The sequence below is a fragment of the Hyperoodon ampullatus genome (genome assembly GCF_949752795.1).
Source record: "Hyperoodon ampullatus genome assembly, chromosome: 4".
NCBI lineage: Eukaryota > Metazoa > Chordata > Mammalia > Artiodactyla > Ziphiidae > Hyperoodon > Hyperoodon ampullatus.
The window spans coordinates 141,975,401-141,993,712 of NC_136917.1; the positions used below are offsets into that span (position 1 = coordinate 141,975,401).

At 38.2% G+C, this 18,312-nt stretch overlaps 1 protein-coding gene across 1 annotated transcript in view; it reads left to right on the forward strand.

Moving 5' to 3' along the window:
- Positions 1-8,091: 8,091 nt before the first annotated feature.
- Positions 8,092-18,312, forward strand: part of MROH2B (maestro heat like repeat family member 2B) — a gene marked incomplete at both ends in the record, with an annotated part of 67,393 nt that continues 57,172 nt past the window's right edge. The window contains 7 exon segments of the mRNA XM_079701613.1: positions 8,092-8,119; positions 9,258-9,319; positions 10,812-10,922; positions 12,254-12,385; positions 12,388-12,415; positions 13,050-13,148; positions 15,812-15,966. Of these exon segments, the coding sequence (XP_079557739.1) occupies positions 8,092-8,119; positions 9,258-9,319; positions 10,812-10,922; positions 12,254-12,385; positions 12,388-12,415; positions 13,050-13,148; positions 15,812-15,966 (615 nt within the window).

Below are 18,312 nucleotides of genomic sequence, written 5' to 3' on the forward strand. Positions count from 1 at the left end.
TTTTGAGTTTATTTTTGTGTATGGTGTGAGGGAGTGTTCTAATTTCATTGTTTTATATGTAGCTGTCCAGTTTTCCCAGCACCACTTATTGAAGAGGCTGTCTTTTTTCCATTTCTAGTTCAGTCGCTTTCTAGTTCAGTCGCTTAAATAAAACTGTCTAAATTTAGATGTGCATATGGTACTCATTTAATAAATCTTATAAGTGACATTTCTTGACAAGCAAGGGAAATATTTAAGTTCCAACTTCAGAGCTACAAATCTGTCTAAATACTATAACTTGTGAATGAGATACTTTTTAATGAAAATAAGGTATATACATACACACACAGACACAGACACAACACGTAGACACACACACATGCTTTTAAAAGTATGCCTCCTTATGTTGTATAGTTTATCTTTATAAAGCAAATATTTATAGTTTAAATTGTACAGTGTTGTTAGTTTTAAGCTTATTTTCTCTTCTTTTCCTTAGTATTGTCTTTTCTACTGTACTAATGTTTTGTAAATTGGGAAAAACAATTATCCTGATATAGCCCATATGTTGTTAAGTTACAGTAGGCAGTAGCAGATTTTGATTCATCTTGGCCTTAAAATCATATGCAATATTGTTATATATAAAAATATATATTTGGGCTTCCCTGGTGGCGCAGTGGTTGAGAGTCTGGCTGCCGATGCAGGGGACACGGGTTCGTGCCCAGGTCCGGGAAGATCCCACATGCCGTGGAGCGGCTAGGCCTGTGAGCCATGGCCGCTGAGCCTGCGCTTCAGGAGCCTGTGCTCCGCATCGGGAAAGGCCACAACAGTGAGAGGCCCGCATACCACTATATATATATATATATATATATATATATATATATATATATATATAATTAAATAAATATATATATATATAAAATTCAGATGACTAAAACATATTTGTCATATATACCTGTTTTCCTCCCAGGTTCCTGGCTCAGGGCTTCTAAAACCCTTGGAATTTCCTAAGTATTAAGAGTGATAAAGAAGTTTTTGTTATGTTAATGAGGTGACTTTTGGAAAGTATCAAAGAATGGGACTAGTTGCCAATGGAGCCAGCTTAAGACGACTGGAACTTTCAGTCCATGACCTCTGCAGATGGGAGAGGGGTTGGAGATTGAACTCAATCACCATTGGTCAACAATTTAATCAATGAAGCACAAGCAATAAAACCTCCATAAAAACCCAAAAGGACAGGGTTCAGTAAGTTTCTGGGTTGGTGAACACTGGAAGATGTGGGCAGAATGATGCACTTGGGGAGGGCATGGAAGTTCCATGCCCTTTCCCCATACCTTCCCCTATGCATCTCTTTCATATGGCTGTTCCTGAGTTGCAGCTTTTTGTAAGAAACTGGTGATCCAGTAATAAAATGTCTCACTAAGTTTCCATGAGCTGCTCTAGTAAATTAGTGGAATCCGAGGAGGGGTTCATGGGAACCTCCAATCTATAGCTGGTAGGTCAGAAACACAGGTGATAACCTGGGCTTGTGACTGGCATGTAAAGTGGGGAGTGGGGTGTGGGGCAGTCTTTTGGGACTGAACCCTTTACCTGTGGCATCTGATGCTATCTTTGGGTAGGTATTGTTAGATGTGGATTGGACTCTTGAACAGAGAATTCAGCCAAAGTGGAAAACTTCATAATTCATGGGACGCAGTACTCAGAAAGGCATCACCTCAGTAATGGGGCCAAATTAGACCTATATTAAGGTTGCCTGGTCCCCACACCTTATAAAACTTAAAAGCAAGCTCAGAAAGGATCAAATTGTTTCCAAGTAACTTAGCTGTGTCACAGAACAAAGTTCAAAAATATTCAACACTTGACAAGAAAAAAAGTAATAATGCCCATCATCTAATGGGAAAAAAAAGACATTCAAAGAAGCAGGAAAATATGACCAATAAGAGAAATAAAAATAATCAGTAAAGAGAAACAGACTTAGAAATCACATAGTTTAGGTTGTAAAATGATCTGTATATTTGCTTTTGTTGAATTAATATACTATCAGGAAGCAGTGAGGATTTAAGGAATATTATTTGACAAAATATAATATAAATGAGAAATGCTTAAGAAGTAACTACTATTGAGTAACAATTAGATTGATTATATCATGAGTATGATTATTTCATAAAAAGTCCTGGAAAAACACATTTTCTTAAAATCAGAAACCATACTCTTAAAACTTCAATAAGCATAATGCTGCTGGAATAATGTGGCCTGATTAGTCTGTTTTCTGTTTACGTTATAAATTCAACAAGAACAAGAACAACACAAACAAAATAACAAATAACAATAACTTAATGAAAACTTGGTGCTAAGTCTTTCCCTTGCATTACCCATTTAATCTTCTCACCTAACCATTTTATAGAAGATAAAAGTGAACCTTGGGTAGATCAAGTAACTTTATTGCTAAACATCTCCAATATTTATTAATGAATATATCTACTTTTCTATTTTAGTCAGCACAAAATGCTGTCATGGGCTCCAGTTTCCTCTACCTGAACTTTTGTGTTCATCTCTGTGCACTACAGAAGCAGAGGAAGAATTACATACATCAACACAAGGACCAGCCATGAAAGTTATGTTTATTTCTCAACCCTGGATCCATAGTATGGTCTTGTGATTTGCCTTCTTTCCAGCAAAAATTCCTATCATATTTGAGTGTGACTTGTAACCAGAAATTTTACCTAACAGTTTACTATCACTTGATTAAAATGTTTTGAAGTTTTATTTAATAAGTTGTTTTTACAAAATTAATTGAACAACTGTAGAATTTTAAAAGTTTCTTAGTCTAATGTGAAGATATCCACATTTTTGAGAGAGTAGCATTGACATATATACACTACCAAATGTAAAATGGGAAGTGGGAAGCTGCATAGCACAGGGAGATCAGCTCAATGCTTTGTGACGACCTAGAGGGGCGGGATAGGGAGGGTGGGAGGGAGGCTCAAGAGGGAGGGGATATGGGGATATATGTATACATATAGCTGATTCACTTTGCTGTACAGCAGAAGCTAATACAACATTGTAAAGCAATTATACTCCAATAAAGATATTAAAAAATGATATCCACATTTTTACAGCATAGCTAGAAGCCACTGAAACCATCAAAATCATGAATTAGAAATGTGTTTTTAATCTTATAAAAATAATAAGATTACTTATTACAAAAAACAACAGAAACGTGATGTTTCTTCAAAAACAAAAGTAAAAGATTTTTCTTTCTAAATATAAGAAAATCACCCATAGGCAATGGAATTGTCTCTTTTTATAGTATTTTTAATTTATTTTCTCTGAAGTAAAAAATAATCATTACAAAAATTAATACAGCAAAACTTAGAAATATTTGTTGGAGATATAAGAGCACAATGAATGAAACAGCTGAAAAGAATATTGTATTTCTAGAACTATTTTTCTATTCCTTAAAAATATACTGATGATTGTTTCTTCTAAGATTTGTATACTTATGCAGTTACAGGACCGAAGTAATTCATTCTGAAATGCTGTGGTAATGAAAGAATCTTACTTTGAATTATCTAGAAACCATTAAAGGTGAACTCCTCAGCCAAAAAGATGATGTTTCATTTCTCACTAATGCAACCTGAGGGTCCAAGAGGTCACTGAGACAGTTAAGACCTAGTCCTTCTAAAATCTCTGACTAGGGTTGAATAAGCTTCAGAAAGCAGAAAACCAACTCTCATGATGCCAGGCCAGCAGTCATGGTGTTCAGAGGTACAAAGGTCTCCTGTCACTTCTCTCACTACTCCAAATTACAAAGTCAGGCTGTGTTCTTCTCCTGACACCTGTTAGTAATGAAGCTAGAAATGCCTAATATGAGAGGCTTTGGGGAAACAATTTGCTAGAAAATTACCTACTCATCTACAGAGGCTTGAATTATTTATCACTTGAGAGTGAAACCACTTTATAAATCCATCAGCAATTTCCCTTGTCAAGACTAAATTCTTAAGCTTCTTCTGAATTCCTGAGGGATGACTTTAAAACCATAGCCTCAATTTTAAAATGCAGCATGCTTAATAATATACAGGAGAGTAACTGCTGTTTATACATGTTTCAGATTAGCAATTCATAGCTCATGTCTCTTGAGGATTATTCATCAAGAATCATTAACTGAGGCTCAAGTCATTTTATGAGGTTTTGTGAAAGTACATCCATGTGTCTCCCTTTGCTGTCCACAGTGATGGTTGCCTTGTATTCAATGCCTAGATGCTCCTCCAACTTCCTCTCCCTACATCACTGGCTGCTGCTATCAGTGCAAGGAAGAAGGAAGTCTCTGTGCTGGGTTTATGTGGGGAAGAGTATCAGAAATTCCCTATCGACAAAAGGGCACAGTCCAAACAATTCATTTATAAGTTTGTTGTTTAGGGATTAAAAACAACAGTATACCTGGTTTTGGTATCACTGAGAAAGTGAAAACATAGTTGCTTCATGCAGGGAATGATTTTTATGTTAACTAACCTGATCGTTTCATCTTTGCAACTGAAAACTCAAACTCCGTCCAGAGAGACTGATTTTTCCCAGAGTAATACAACTAGTTTGTAGCAGAATTTAGACACAATCCAAGTTTCTGAACTCCAAATCTCATACTGTTTCTTCATTTTATTTTTGTTTCCTACGTGAATTCTGCTCTGAAGAAAAAAAAGTATTTTGAATATATATATATATATATATATATATATATATATATATATATATATATATTTTTTTTTTTTTTTTCCAGTACGCGGGCCTGTCACTGTTGTGGCCTCTCCCATCGCGGAGCACAGGCTCCAGACATGCAGGCTCAGCGGCCATGTCTCACGGGCCCAGCCGCTCCGCGGCATGTGGGATCCTCCCGGACCGGGGCACAACCCGTGTCCCCTGCATCGGCAGGCGACTCTCAACCACTGCGCCACCAGGGAAGCCCATGAATATATATTTTGTCATAGTATCATGGCTGAACACTGTACATTTGCTTTGAATAGCAGTCTACATTTTGGTAAATAAATAGAAAAAAATCAAGAAAATGTTATTATTTATGTTCACTATTCATATTGATGAAGAAATAGGTTAATTAGAGGGTCTGCTGTCTTCTACTTAGAGAAAGAAGATGAGTTTCTCTGTATATTGTCCAGAGGGCTCATCTCTACTTTCAAAAATCATCTCAAGCACTACCCTTGTGCTCTGTGAACAGAATTCACAATTCGTTATGTTCTTTGTTTATGCCTTAGCATAATTATCACTACTCTGGATCATTTCTCAGTTAGTTGTATCATTGGACTGGCTTCTCCCCATAGATTGCAAATTCCTTGAGGTTAGGACGTGACCTATCATGATGGTACATCCATGCACCTCCATCACGGGGCTTCTTGCCCAAAAAGTAGTCAGTAAATGTGTGTTGTATTGAACCACACTTAACTATACTGGACATCATTCCTTTGTTGTTATTGTTTACTACAAGAAGAAAAAGCAAAGAAAGAGGAAGAGAAACCGGAAGAGAGGAAGAGAGGCCAGAGAGGAGGAGAGAAGCAAAGAGAAGACAGGAGAGAGAGGAGAGGGAGGAGGGAGGAAGGAAAGAGGAAGGGAAAATAAAAAGAGGAAAATGGGAGCCCACTTACAACAGAGACATATTTAATCTACTTCTGTATGAAACTGCCATCTCATATTTATTGCCTGTTTATGTACTAGAGTACAAGGAATTAGGCTTATATCATGAAACAAACCCAAAAAAATCAGAGCCTAATTTCATTTTTAATATCTTTTATAAAATCCAACACTTCTTTTAAAGAATAAAAAGATTCATGTTAAGGTTTAAATGAATTGTACTCTATGATGAAACCATTAAAACCGCAAAAATTTAAAATTTTATTTTCACAAAATTTAAATTTCTATAATATTTTGATATTATTTTCATATATCTATTCTTCCATAGCTTTATATTTTTCCTTTACTGCCTTATTAATACTCTTGTCTGATAACACTGCATTTGGGAACATAGTACTCCTAGGGTTGGGTAGTATCATTTGACAAGTCACACTGAAAGGAAGTGGTTACACTATACCCAGGGAGACACCTCAGTTCTTTAGCAAGTTGCATATCAACTCCCCTGCAATCATATATCTAGAAACAATACTTCATTAGTTAGCACCTGCCATCCTATTAGCTTCGAGAATTAGGGTTTAGCACGCTTCTAGGGCTTCAGAGAAATCAAACCCATATTGTGCTAGCTTAGCATAAAGAGTAGGAAATAATGGGAACATGACTGTTTAAAAATCTATCTGCAATATTACCTTATGAAAAGAGAGGTTGATGGGTAAATTGCTTTATCTGAAAGAATATTTAGCAAAAAAGATGTTTTGATTGCCCTGATGAATAAATTACAAAGTCAGTATAAATCAATCATCTCCTAGCTTCCCAAATCTCTATGAAATCAAGAAAATCTTTATGTACGCTCAAAAAAATCATTTGTCACAATTCACAAAAAGAGTAAGAAATTGATTATAACAATCACCTAAATGGCTGGCTCTCTTAGTATTGATTCTACTGTACATTGTTCTTTAAGATTCTAAGGGTACATCATTTCCAACATTTTTATTTCCCTATAAGACATTAAGAGATTCGGGTTACCTCTCATCACCTCGTTACCTCTCTGGACCACTAATTCGTGGTCTATTCTCCAGTGGGTGAGTGAGTCATGGTTCTGGAGATGAGCAGCTGCTGTTCTTGCCCAAACACAATGAACACCCTTCAAGTAAGTGCTAAATTTTCAATTATCCACTAGTGGGTGATTGCACAAGGATCTTGGCCAGTGCCTCTCAGACTTTAGTGAAGCTAAGGATCATGAGGGGTACTCATTAAAAATACAAATTCCAAAGCCTGCTGTAATTTACCAGGTGTGAGGTATCCCTGGGAATGGATATTTTAAATAAGGACACCAGATTAAATAAAGACAACTGTTACAAGACACTTGTGGACCACACTCTGAGAAACAGTGATGCTGACTTGGGAAGCTGAAAATGTTTTTAACCACTAGCCTACTGAAGACCTCTGTAATAGATCCAGAGCAAAGTATCTATGAAAAGGAAGATGAGTCCAAAGGTTTAGTTGGAAGCAGTTAACCTTTGAATCAGAAATATCCTTAATGAAAGGAAGATGATAGCTGGAGAAGAAGCAGCAGCTGAGAACAGTCATGAGCCCCTCTCCTCGGCACTTTTCACACCCAGACCTATAGATTGCTGGTACCCAGTTCCTACTCTGTCTGACATCTGCCACCTTAACATACAATCTGGACATACATTGGAAATGGTATATAGATTTAGGATTGGAGTGGGGGGGAGTTGAGAACAGATTGAAGTACTAGCAAAGTTGAAAGCATTATAGCCAAGAGGTCTAGATAAGAATGATTTGAAAACAAGAAGAGAGAATGGAGTCAGAGAAAAAAGCCTGAGCCTGGAGTGAGGGCAGCATCCAGATCAAGTCAGTGATAGGGGACATAGCGAGGGAGGCTGAGATGGCCAGGGAGGCTGCTGTCAGTTGGAGGTTCCAATCAATTGCCCCTGACAGGCATTTCGGTCCACTGAGCATGTTCAGTTTGTGGACTGACTTTCACCAAGTAGAACAATCAACAAGATCACCATAAAGGCTTGACCAACACAAGCCCAGTAAAGTGACCACTGAAAACCATTCCCAAATCTGTGATCAATGGACCCAGGTTTAGGGAGAAGAACTCCTTTGGTCTACCAAAATTGTTTGAGTTTCAGTCTCTAATTTCTTCCTTCTCAGATACTCTGGTCTCCACCAAAGGGACACTATTCAGTGAGATGAAGCCATTTTGTTGGTCAGTAGGAGCTCAGAAGCAAGAAAATGTCCTAGTGGTAGAATACAGCATCATCTTTCTCAGCAGCAGCCCATCACTGGAAGCTTCCAGATCATTGTGCCAATCAAGTGGTGGAGGGACTTTCATTTAGAGACCCTTATGTGAACCTCATGTGAGAAACTTGCCAACCTGCTTCTTCGATTTGTTAGCCTTATTATTTCTGATACTTAGGTGCTGTCTCTTAGAGAGCCTGAAACAGCCAAAACATGGCCAAGGACCCAGAGGAATCTGCAGGTGAGCATCGTCGGATCCTGAGGAATTAGGTGTTTTGTATCTGTGTGATGATATGCATATGTGAGGTGAGGAATGGTGTACATCATTGAGGGAGATCTGTACACCTTAAAAGGTTTTATGAAAAGCTATGCTAAAGTAAGATTGTTTCTCTCTACTCTCCCTTTATTCCAAAATAATAAAATCACATGGATTGTAAAGGACCAATGATGATTGTTTCCTACCTTCTTTAAAAATGTATAGTCTACTTGAGGAGAAAGTGGGGCTACAACACAAAGAAAGGCAGTTTCATATTTATTCTTCAGTACCGGCAGAGTCCTTTGGAAATATTCTGCTTTGCCAAAAAAGACTGTTCTAAAGGGTTATGTTGTTTGATTTGGAGGCTTGTGGAAAATCACTACATCGAGAAATATCCCTTCTACCAACTTGCCATGTGGTGTGAAATTGCTCAATTCCCTGGACTCAAATATGTGTTTTCAGTTTTCCATCAAGCTTTATTCAAGTAATTCCTGGAAGGCAAAAGTCAAAAATATTTAGATCATTATCAGAAAAGAACAAGGTTGCATAAGCATGATACCAGAAGAGGGACCTGAGAGGGCCAGAAGGGAAGTCAGAGAGAAAGAGGATGTGAATAAATAAGTTGGGAGGGTGGGGGCAATGAGGAAGGAGTTAGAGAATAACAAGCTCTATTACACTCTTGCCCTCCCCTACTCAAGTCAGGTGTAAGGGATTCAGTTCATGGAATCTGAGAGCTGAGCCTTGCTCAAGAGGATATATGGTGATGCCTACATGACTGGAGAGATAAACAGGGATCTAGCATCTTTTATCTTCCCCTCCACGTTTAATTCAGGTTTTGAAAAATACTAAGCATCTTCTAATTTCAAGTATGTCAATTATAAGACATATGAACTAGGCACAGTTCCTGCCATCAAAGAGGTGGCAGCCAAGAGGAAGAGAAGAGTAGGAGAAAGGGAGAAGGGGAGAGAGGAAAGAAGGAGAGAGAAGGAAAGTAGAGAGGAGAGAGAGAGAAGGAGAAAGGGAGAAGGAGAGAATGAGAAGAAGAGAGAGGTAACCATAGCATAGTAATTCACAGGAGGGCGTTTCAGCATGTTCTTAATTCTTCTTTTCCTGCCCATTTTAGAGATTTTTGGAGAGATTAACCTCACTCTCAACATGCTGAACAAGGAAGATAATATTAGCAAGGTAAGGAAAATAGAGAAAAGTTTCTTCCCCATTCACTTTTTCTAATCCAGTTAATGCAACATTTCATCTACATCATTCTTTGCTTCAACTTCCCCTTTTCTCTCCTGATTCTTAAGTGGCATTCAGTTTTTCAGAAAATGCAGTAATAATGGAAGTCATTGTAATGTTTAAACAATGATATTTGGCATTTGAGGATTCAGAGTATCCAACTGTAGAAGCTCTCAAAAGAATGCCCCTTACATAACCTCACACAGATAGATGTGGGAAAAGGGAGATGTCAGACTTACAATCATGTAGATTAGAGCCTCCTCCTGTGGAACTTGAGGGTTAGCAGACATTTGGTCCTGTCCAAAACATGTCAAGGACTTTTTGGTGTGGACCAAATGTCTTATGAATGTTTTGGACAGGACCAAATGTCCTGTAAGGAATTTGAGGGCTCCTATGGAAATCCCCAAAGATCCCCCCCTACTCATCTGTAATGCTGTTTCACAATTACAGATTTATTTCTCTGAGATTTCAAGGCTTTTCTGGCTTCAACAACCTTTTGTAAAATAACAACAGTTACTGTTCATTGAACACTTACCTAAGGCCTGAGAGAGATAGATGCTTTCTAAACAATAGTGCAATAGTGCATTGTATTATGTTCACTCCTCACAACATTATGATGTAGGTATTGTAACTTCCATTTGACAACTAAGAAAAGTGAGGCCCAAAGAAGTTACATGCCTAAGAACAGCAGGATTAAATCCAAACACAAGCCTGTCTGACTCCAAAATAATGCTCCTAATCATTATTCAACGTAGCCTCCCTGAGAAGGTCAGTGCCTACACCTTTATCCCTTAATCCACTGGTTCTCAACCCTGACTCCATATTAGAATCCCTTATGCAAAGTGAGCTATTTCACACGTTAAACATAGACATAGTACCTCAAGGTAGCATGCCTGAGGCTCTTGGAGATTTCAGAACACCAGTCTCTCATCTTCCAAAGGCCATGTGGCCACCTAAGAGATTGAGAAGAGCCCTCACACACCAGCATCTGCCAAGCCATATAATTGCCAGAGGCTGCAGCTCTGTGGAAAAGGATTTACAACTTCTCCACAAAGGCATGAATGATGTAAGGGCCTATAAATCCCCTTTAGGAACAAGTTTCATAGCTTAGCAGCCTCTTTGGGAATCGCATTGCATTCCTTAATGCCATAGTCAGTCTCTGGTAGTAAGAGCAACAATTAGGTTGATAGACATTTCCATTGCCCTGAGTGCCCTACAACAGTGAAATTCAAGAGACTTTAGTATGTTGGGTATGTTGGGTAGCCCACCCTTACCTTCAGTTAGATTTTGCCATAGAAATATAGGTAGCCCACCCCTACCTTCAGTTAGATTTTGCCATAGAAATGTAGTCAAATTAAAATAGGTTTTAGAATGAACTTTGCTTTACCTATAAGCCTTTGATTCCTAAAGATAAATTTCTGTGTGTAACCTTGTATGTTCACAGGAAGACATTTATGGTCATCTCACTTCCCTTCTTCAGAATACTGACATCTTGGATGATGCAATTGTCCAAAGGTTGATTTATTACACTTCTAAGGACATAAGAGATGACAATGTATGTTTGATCTTTGATGATGAGTCAGTGTCAGGACCAGCAACAGGTCTTTACATAACCCAACTGCACCCATGCAGACATCCATAAAATTTTCTACATCACTGCCAGGACCACAGGTCCCTTTTATTAGTTCTTCATGGTAATCTGCATACAGTTACAGTGCATATTATTTACCCCAACACAGATGAGGAAACCAAGGTAGAGCTAAGAAAGTCTTTAGGAGTAATATCCCATCCACTTGTAGATGAGGAATTTGGTGCTTAGAGAGATTGTTTGCAAAGTAATACAGCTATCTATTGACAGAACAAATAACTAGAACCGAAGTTTCTTGGTTCCCATATGAATTCTTATCTCTTCTCGTGCCTACTTGTCTATATCTACTAGACATTGTATCTGAAAAATTATTTGTAGAAATAATTTGAGTCTTAAAATAATGTTATTTCCTTCCAGAAAGAATTTTTACTTGTTTACCTGCCAAGGGCACAAACAATCTATGATTAATTTCAGGGCTTAAGATTTTTCTGGGCAACTTCTGTGACTCAATGTTGTACTACAGTCTGTGGAGAGCCTATTTAACCTTTCATATCAATGCAGCCCTTTGAGGTCTTAGCCTAAAAGATAAGAGGTGAGATGACCAGGATCTCACCATTGGTTGGCCCTGAATTCTGACTATTGTCCCAAACTGCTACAAAGCAGCCTCAAAAGCAGGGCTTATCTCTCTGGATTTCCAGTCTTGTCCAGATCTCAACTGAGTAATTCATTCCACCTTATATTGTGATCTCTTTGATGTTTCTATGAGTATATTTTTTAATATCTTGCCCAGCACTTTTTATTTTCCTGAGCAGGAAAGTTGATCAAATTGACCTCGTTCACTATTACCAAAAGCAGAAGTACCTCCAAGTATCTCCAACATCAAAGATAATTAGATCAGGACAATACTAAAACCCAAATCTCTAGCTAGCTTTGGGTTTTTCTAGCCCAAATCCTAGCCCATTTTTCACTCTCCGTTCCCTTCAGTAATTCATATCACTTCAACATAAAACATAAATCTTACGTTCATGGTACCTGATTAATTAATAAGAAAACATGTATTGCCCCAAGTTTACAAGAATCCTATTAAAATCTGGCTTTGAGGTGCTTTTGAATTACCTCTGCTTTCCCAGCTACTGACACCTACCCTAGAGTCTTACACCTGGGTTTGTAACAGCCTGTTCTCCCTCTATTGAAAAGGTAAGGAACTTATAAATATTATGTAAACTATCAATATTTCCCCTCTGCTGACTCGTTCTGCTGTTCCTAGCTGTTATTGTTATTTTCCTTTTCTTCCTCAGATCCTCAGAGAAATCAGAATGCTAGCTGGGGAGGTGTTGGTGTCTCTCGCTGAACATGATTTCAACTCTGTGATGTATGAAGTACAAAGTAACTTCAGGATCCTGGAGCTACCAAATGAATTCGTTGTGCTTTTGCCCTGGCTGAACTGGCAATGAGCTACAGTACGGAGGGAATAGTGTCCACATTTTCCCTGGGAAACAATCATTCTAATTGTGTAAACACAAATGGGAGCAAACAGCAGAAGGGAGAGGATCTCTCTCTTCTTTTATACTAAAGAATATTGATAGCGGCATTTGGGCTGTTGTTTATGAGCATAGATGAGCCTGCTGGCCAGTCACGGGTCCACACTGCTCTGAATTTGTCTGGACTCTCTCCCACCCTCATTTTCCCTTTCGTCTGGCTTTGTGTTTGCAAAAGCACATTTTCCACAAGCCATATTCTGCAAACCACTCAACTCTTACATGAAGTAAGTGTTTCCTAGGATGTTTTTTTCTAAACCACTTTATTGAACAGATATTTATTGAGCACCTATCACCTGTGCTAGGCCCTGGGGATACAGGCAAGTTCTTGTGGGAGGGACAAACATAAATAATTATTCAAGTAAGTAATTGCTACTAAGCAACAGGTACAGATGGCTGTATAGCCGGTACCTTATTTTAAGGTACTCTAACTACAGATTGATTCTCTAACTACAGTCTGGCATTACAGTGGTGGAGGGATAGAGAACAACTTCCCACTGTACCTCATCTGCTCCCCCTACGAAGCCTTGACATGCTTATTGATTCCTCACTGCAGTGCCCCAGAACATTCCCTTCATGATGATGATCCTGCTTACCATGCAAACCATGCTCAGCCTGGCCGAGGAGGAAAGGATGAAGGGAGCTTTCTGTATCAGTGGGTATCCCTGTGGTTTTCTCTTTGTTAAGACCAGACTATGAATGGAGCAAATGTCTTAATTTTCCCTTTACTCCAGTCTTGTCATTTCTAGTAATAGTAGCTACCATTTACTGAGTGCCTACCACATGGAAGTCCTACTTCAGGAGTTATCTCTGTCAATCCTCACAGCAGTTCTGCAAAGTACTATTAGCCCATTTTACAGATGAGAAACAGAGGGTCATGGAGGTTAAGCAATTTTCTCAGGGTGGTGACAGTCAGTGAGATGGAGAGGTGGCATCCAGGTCTACATGATCACCCAGTCCATATTCTTCCCACTGTCTTACACCAGGTCCATTTATACTAGCCTCCTTCTTCAATTGGATCACACTTTTCAACAGTGATTATGAGAGCTTATGAGCTCTTAGCCATAAGCTAAATTTTGGCATCTCTTTGTAATGCAATATTGTGGAAGTGATAAGTAAACAATCTAATCAAAATACAAGTAATTATACAATCAAGGAAAATGGGTAAACAAGCTATGTTCACAAATCCGTCTACCCCAAAACTGAAATACAACTACAGTAATCAACAATCTACAGAGAAAAACATGCCCTTGAGTTCCTGGAAAACGCATTTTCAGCACAGTGAGAGACTTCTTGGATGAGTCTGAAAACCAGGACTCTTTTCTCCGATCAGTCACTGAGCCACCTGGTGATTCTGCCCTTCTCTCAACCTCAATTTCACCTCTAAAAACAACAAATGAAGTGATTGCTAAGACCCCTTCCACCTCTGACATCCCCAGCACTACTATTTTATAATGTTTTAAAGCCTATACTGTTAGGAATAGCTTCTTTACCTATCAACCGAGTCTTTTCTATTCTATTTTACCCATTTCCTCTCGTCTGTCCTCAATAAAGGTAATATTTGTATCTGATAAATATTGAGAATTTACCATGTGCCTAGGCACTGCCTTGGGTATTTTAAGATTATTATTTCATTTAACCCTCATAGCGACCCCATTAGTTGGCTAACATTTTCTGTTCATTTTACACATGAGAAATTGAGGCTTAGAAAGGTTAAATAGCTTGCCTGTAATCACACAGCTGGCACGTGGCAGAGACACGTACAGTCGGACTCAAGGACTCAAACTACTATACTAGATTAGCCCACTCTTCAATATTTTTTACTTTCCCTACTTACTATCACAGCTAACATTGTGTCCCAGCAAAAAAATGTTGGTTCCACTAAGTGCATTTCTACCTCCAATATTAATAACCAAGAAGGTAAAAGAAAATAAAATCAGAAATCATCGTGGCGATGAATAAGGGAATTCTCATCTGTGTGTTATAAATTTATCTAAGTGCGCTTTAGTCTTTAAGCAACTTTGCCTGACTGCCAGTAAAGAAAAGGTATAAAATTTAATAGCCATCCATCTAGCTATGTGTTCAATGAAACAGCAAATAAACAGACATTGCTTGTTGTTTCAGATACCCTTAACAAACCAGGCACCATCCCTTCTCATTATAGGACAGTGCAAGACACACACACATACACACACACATACACACACACACAAAGTGGATTTGACAAAATGTAACATGAGATTATCAGAGAGAGTTTGGAGGGGATAGGAATAAACCAAAACTGACCAGCTCTAAAGCTAAGATACTTGGGATCTTTTCCATAGAGTTATTTGTAGATGAGGTATCCTTGAGAGAGTAAACTACAGTTTTTTTACTATCTAATGAGAGGGATAGCATGAGGGGCTGAAGGAAAAATTATTATTTAATGCATTTGATGCAAATATATATGTGATATATATGATATTTTTGCAGGCCCAAGATTTTTTAATTTTATTAAAGTAAAACATACATGGAGAAAAACATAAAAATCAGAAATATACAGGTTGATGAATTGTCACAAAGTAGCTCATCCATTTGACCACAACTCAAGAAAAAATTTGGACATTAATAACTCCCTAGAAGCCCCCATCTTTTCTCCTGGTCATCACCTCTCCATCCTTTCCAAGGGCAACCACAATCCTGAATTCTAACACCATAGATTAGCTTTGTCTATTTGTGAGATTCATACATGTTTTGTGTACCTGTAGTCCATTTTCATTTCTGTTTACTATTACATGTCTATGCTACAATTTTTCCATTCTACCTGTTGGCAAACATTTGGATCATTTTGTTTGTTTGTTTGAGGCTATTACAAAAATAATTGAACAGGAACATTCTTGTACAAGATTTTTAGTGCCCATATGTATGCATATCTAGTGCCCATATATATACCTTGGAGTGGAATTTCTGGGTTATAGACAAAGCATATTCAACTTTGGTTGATAATGCCAAACAGTTTTCTAAAGTGTTTGTAATCAATTCACACTCTCACCAGCAGAATATAAAAATATCAGCTGCCCCTTAGTCCTGTCAACACTTGACATTGACTATCTGAAATTTTAGTAATTCCAGATGGTATGTTGTAGTATTTCATTATGGTTTTAATTTACAGTTCACTAAAGTGGCTTGAACACTTTTTATATATTTACTTGGTGCAGTCAAAAGATGTTATGGAAACTATTACACATTTGCTAATCATCAGTATACTCTTCTCAAATTATTTTATTGTCCTACCTACCTTGATATTTTTCTCAGTCTGTGGTTGTTTTTAAAATGCAGCCCTTGAGAAGTTCATCAGAGCCATTTACAAGTATGTCAACCACTGGAGAGATTTCCCCTACCCCAGATTGGATGCCAATCGCCTCTCTGACAAAATCTTCATGCTGTTCCGGTATATCATGGACAAGTGGGCCGCCACGACCTCACCCACACAAGTGAGAGGGGTTCAGCATGCCTCCAGCTAGCTCTCCTGGCATGCTGGTTGAACTTCCTCTTCTCTTTTTGACATGATAATTCATCTTAGTTCTCTTGGAAAGCTGTGGGTTGTATCTTATCAGGTTTATAAAATCTTTTGTTTTTCCTGTTTCAAATCATTATTTACTCATTATTTCAACTAATATTTATTGAGTCCCCATGACATGCCAGACATCATTCCCATACTGGGGATACAGCAGAGATTAAACAGACCCAAATCCCCACTCTCATGGAACGGACATGCCAAAGAGTGCAGAGAACAATAAATAACTAAAATGAGCAAAATGTATGGAATTTTAGCTATATCATAACCCATATTTGGGCTGTCACTGATTAGGAAAAACACCAGTCCAGAGAAATTTCCTGTGTCTGTGAATATCACAATGAATTAAAATGATATCTAAAGAAGGAGGGTGTCTGCTTCAAAATACTGTAATGACTTATAAAGAATAGATTACAAAGTGCATTCACATATATAATCCCATCCTTATCTTGCTTAATTGCTATGATTTTTTAAAGTAGGCTAAATTATATTCTTTTTCAATCTCTATTGCTAAATTATAAAAGATTTAACACTTAGCTACCCTCTCTAGTGCAGTTTCCTTTCTATATTTTGAGCTTTTAAAGCAATCATTTTTTAACATGCTGGGATAGTTAAATCATTAGCAAACATGAAATTTTTAAAATATTCTGAGGATGTCTTTTCTTCAAGCCACTTGAAAAACAAAATTCAATGCAAATTTGCTGACTACTTTCCTAGCCTCCCACAGGAAGTTAGGCAAGTAACAAGAAGGTGCACAAAGTAATAAGGGAGCACAGAGAGAGAAGCACTTAACCCCTGGTGAGCACTGGAAAGGCCATGACATTGGAACTGAGCTTGCAACCCATGAAGTCATCACTACAGGAGACGTGCAGTCCCTAAAGAGGGGATAAAACCCACTGAAGCATAGGTTAGGGATGGGATAACGTGATACTTGAGTGAGTCCAGTGGGAAAAGGGGAAGTGGGGAGAGGAAAGGGGATATAAAGAGGCAGAAATAAAAGAAACCCAGAAAGTGGTCTTGCCCACATAATAAAGAATGCTACACAGCACTTTTTTTAAAGAAATAAGAAACCTTGGGGAACTTCCCTGGTGGTCCAATGATTAAGATTTCACTTTCCAATGTAGGGGGTGCGAGTTCGATCCGTGGTCGGGGAGCTAAGATCCCACATGCCTCGCGGCCAAAAAACCAAAACATAAAACAGAAGTAATATTGTAACAAATTCCATAAAGACTTTAAAAATGGTCCACATCAAAACAATCTTTAAAAAACCAAAAGAAAAGAAACCTCAGACGGACTTAAGCAAGAAGAATGAGATCTTAGAAACTAAGAAAGAAGTGATTTTCAAGAAGCAGAGACAGATCTACAGAGGACATTGCTATGGTGCTCAAGAAAGAAAAATCTTGAAACGTGTCTACTGCATGGAAATGTGGTAGAAGAACCTTCCAGCTGACACACAGTGTTGAGTGAAATAAATGGTTATTGTTATTAGCCACTAAGTTTTGATGTGGTTTGCTGTATAGCAAAATTTAGCTAATAGAAAAAAAAAGCATTTATTAGATAGAAAAAGCAGAATATAGAACTATAGATTAAAGAATGGTGTCAATTTTTGAGAAATTAAAATACATAAGAAAAAGATAGGAAAGAATGTCAAATAAAGAAATAACTTATTAAAAACACACCAGACAGTGCTTATCTATGAGTACTGTGGGTACTGTGTTTTCTGCCTCCTCCTAATTTTTGTGATTTCTACATTTTTTAAAATAAATTTATTTATTTATTTTATTTATTTATTTTCGGCTGCATTGGGTCTTCACTGCTGCTCACGGGCTTTCTCTAGTTGCGACGAGTGGGGGCTTCTCTTGTTGCGGTGCGTGGGCTTCTCATTGCGGTGGCTTCTCTTGTTGCGGAGCACGGGCTCTAGGCATGCGGGCTTCAGTAGTTGTGGCTCGCGGGCTCTAGAGCACAGGCTCAGTAGTTGTGGTGCACAGGCTTAGTTGCTCCGCAGCATGTGGGATCTTCCCGGTCCAGGGATCAAACCCGTGTCCCCTGCACTGGCAGGCAGATTCTTAACCACTGTACTACCAGGGAAGCCCATGATTTCTACATTTTTATCATCAATATATTGCATTTATATTTTGTACTGGTTCATTTTTCATGTCATGTGGAAGCCAGATGACAGTGGATTGAGAAATAAAGGGGAGTTAGGGAGTGGAGGTAAAAATGGTAGACCACTCCTTCGAAAAGCTTTGCTCTGCAAGAAAGG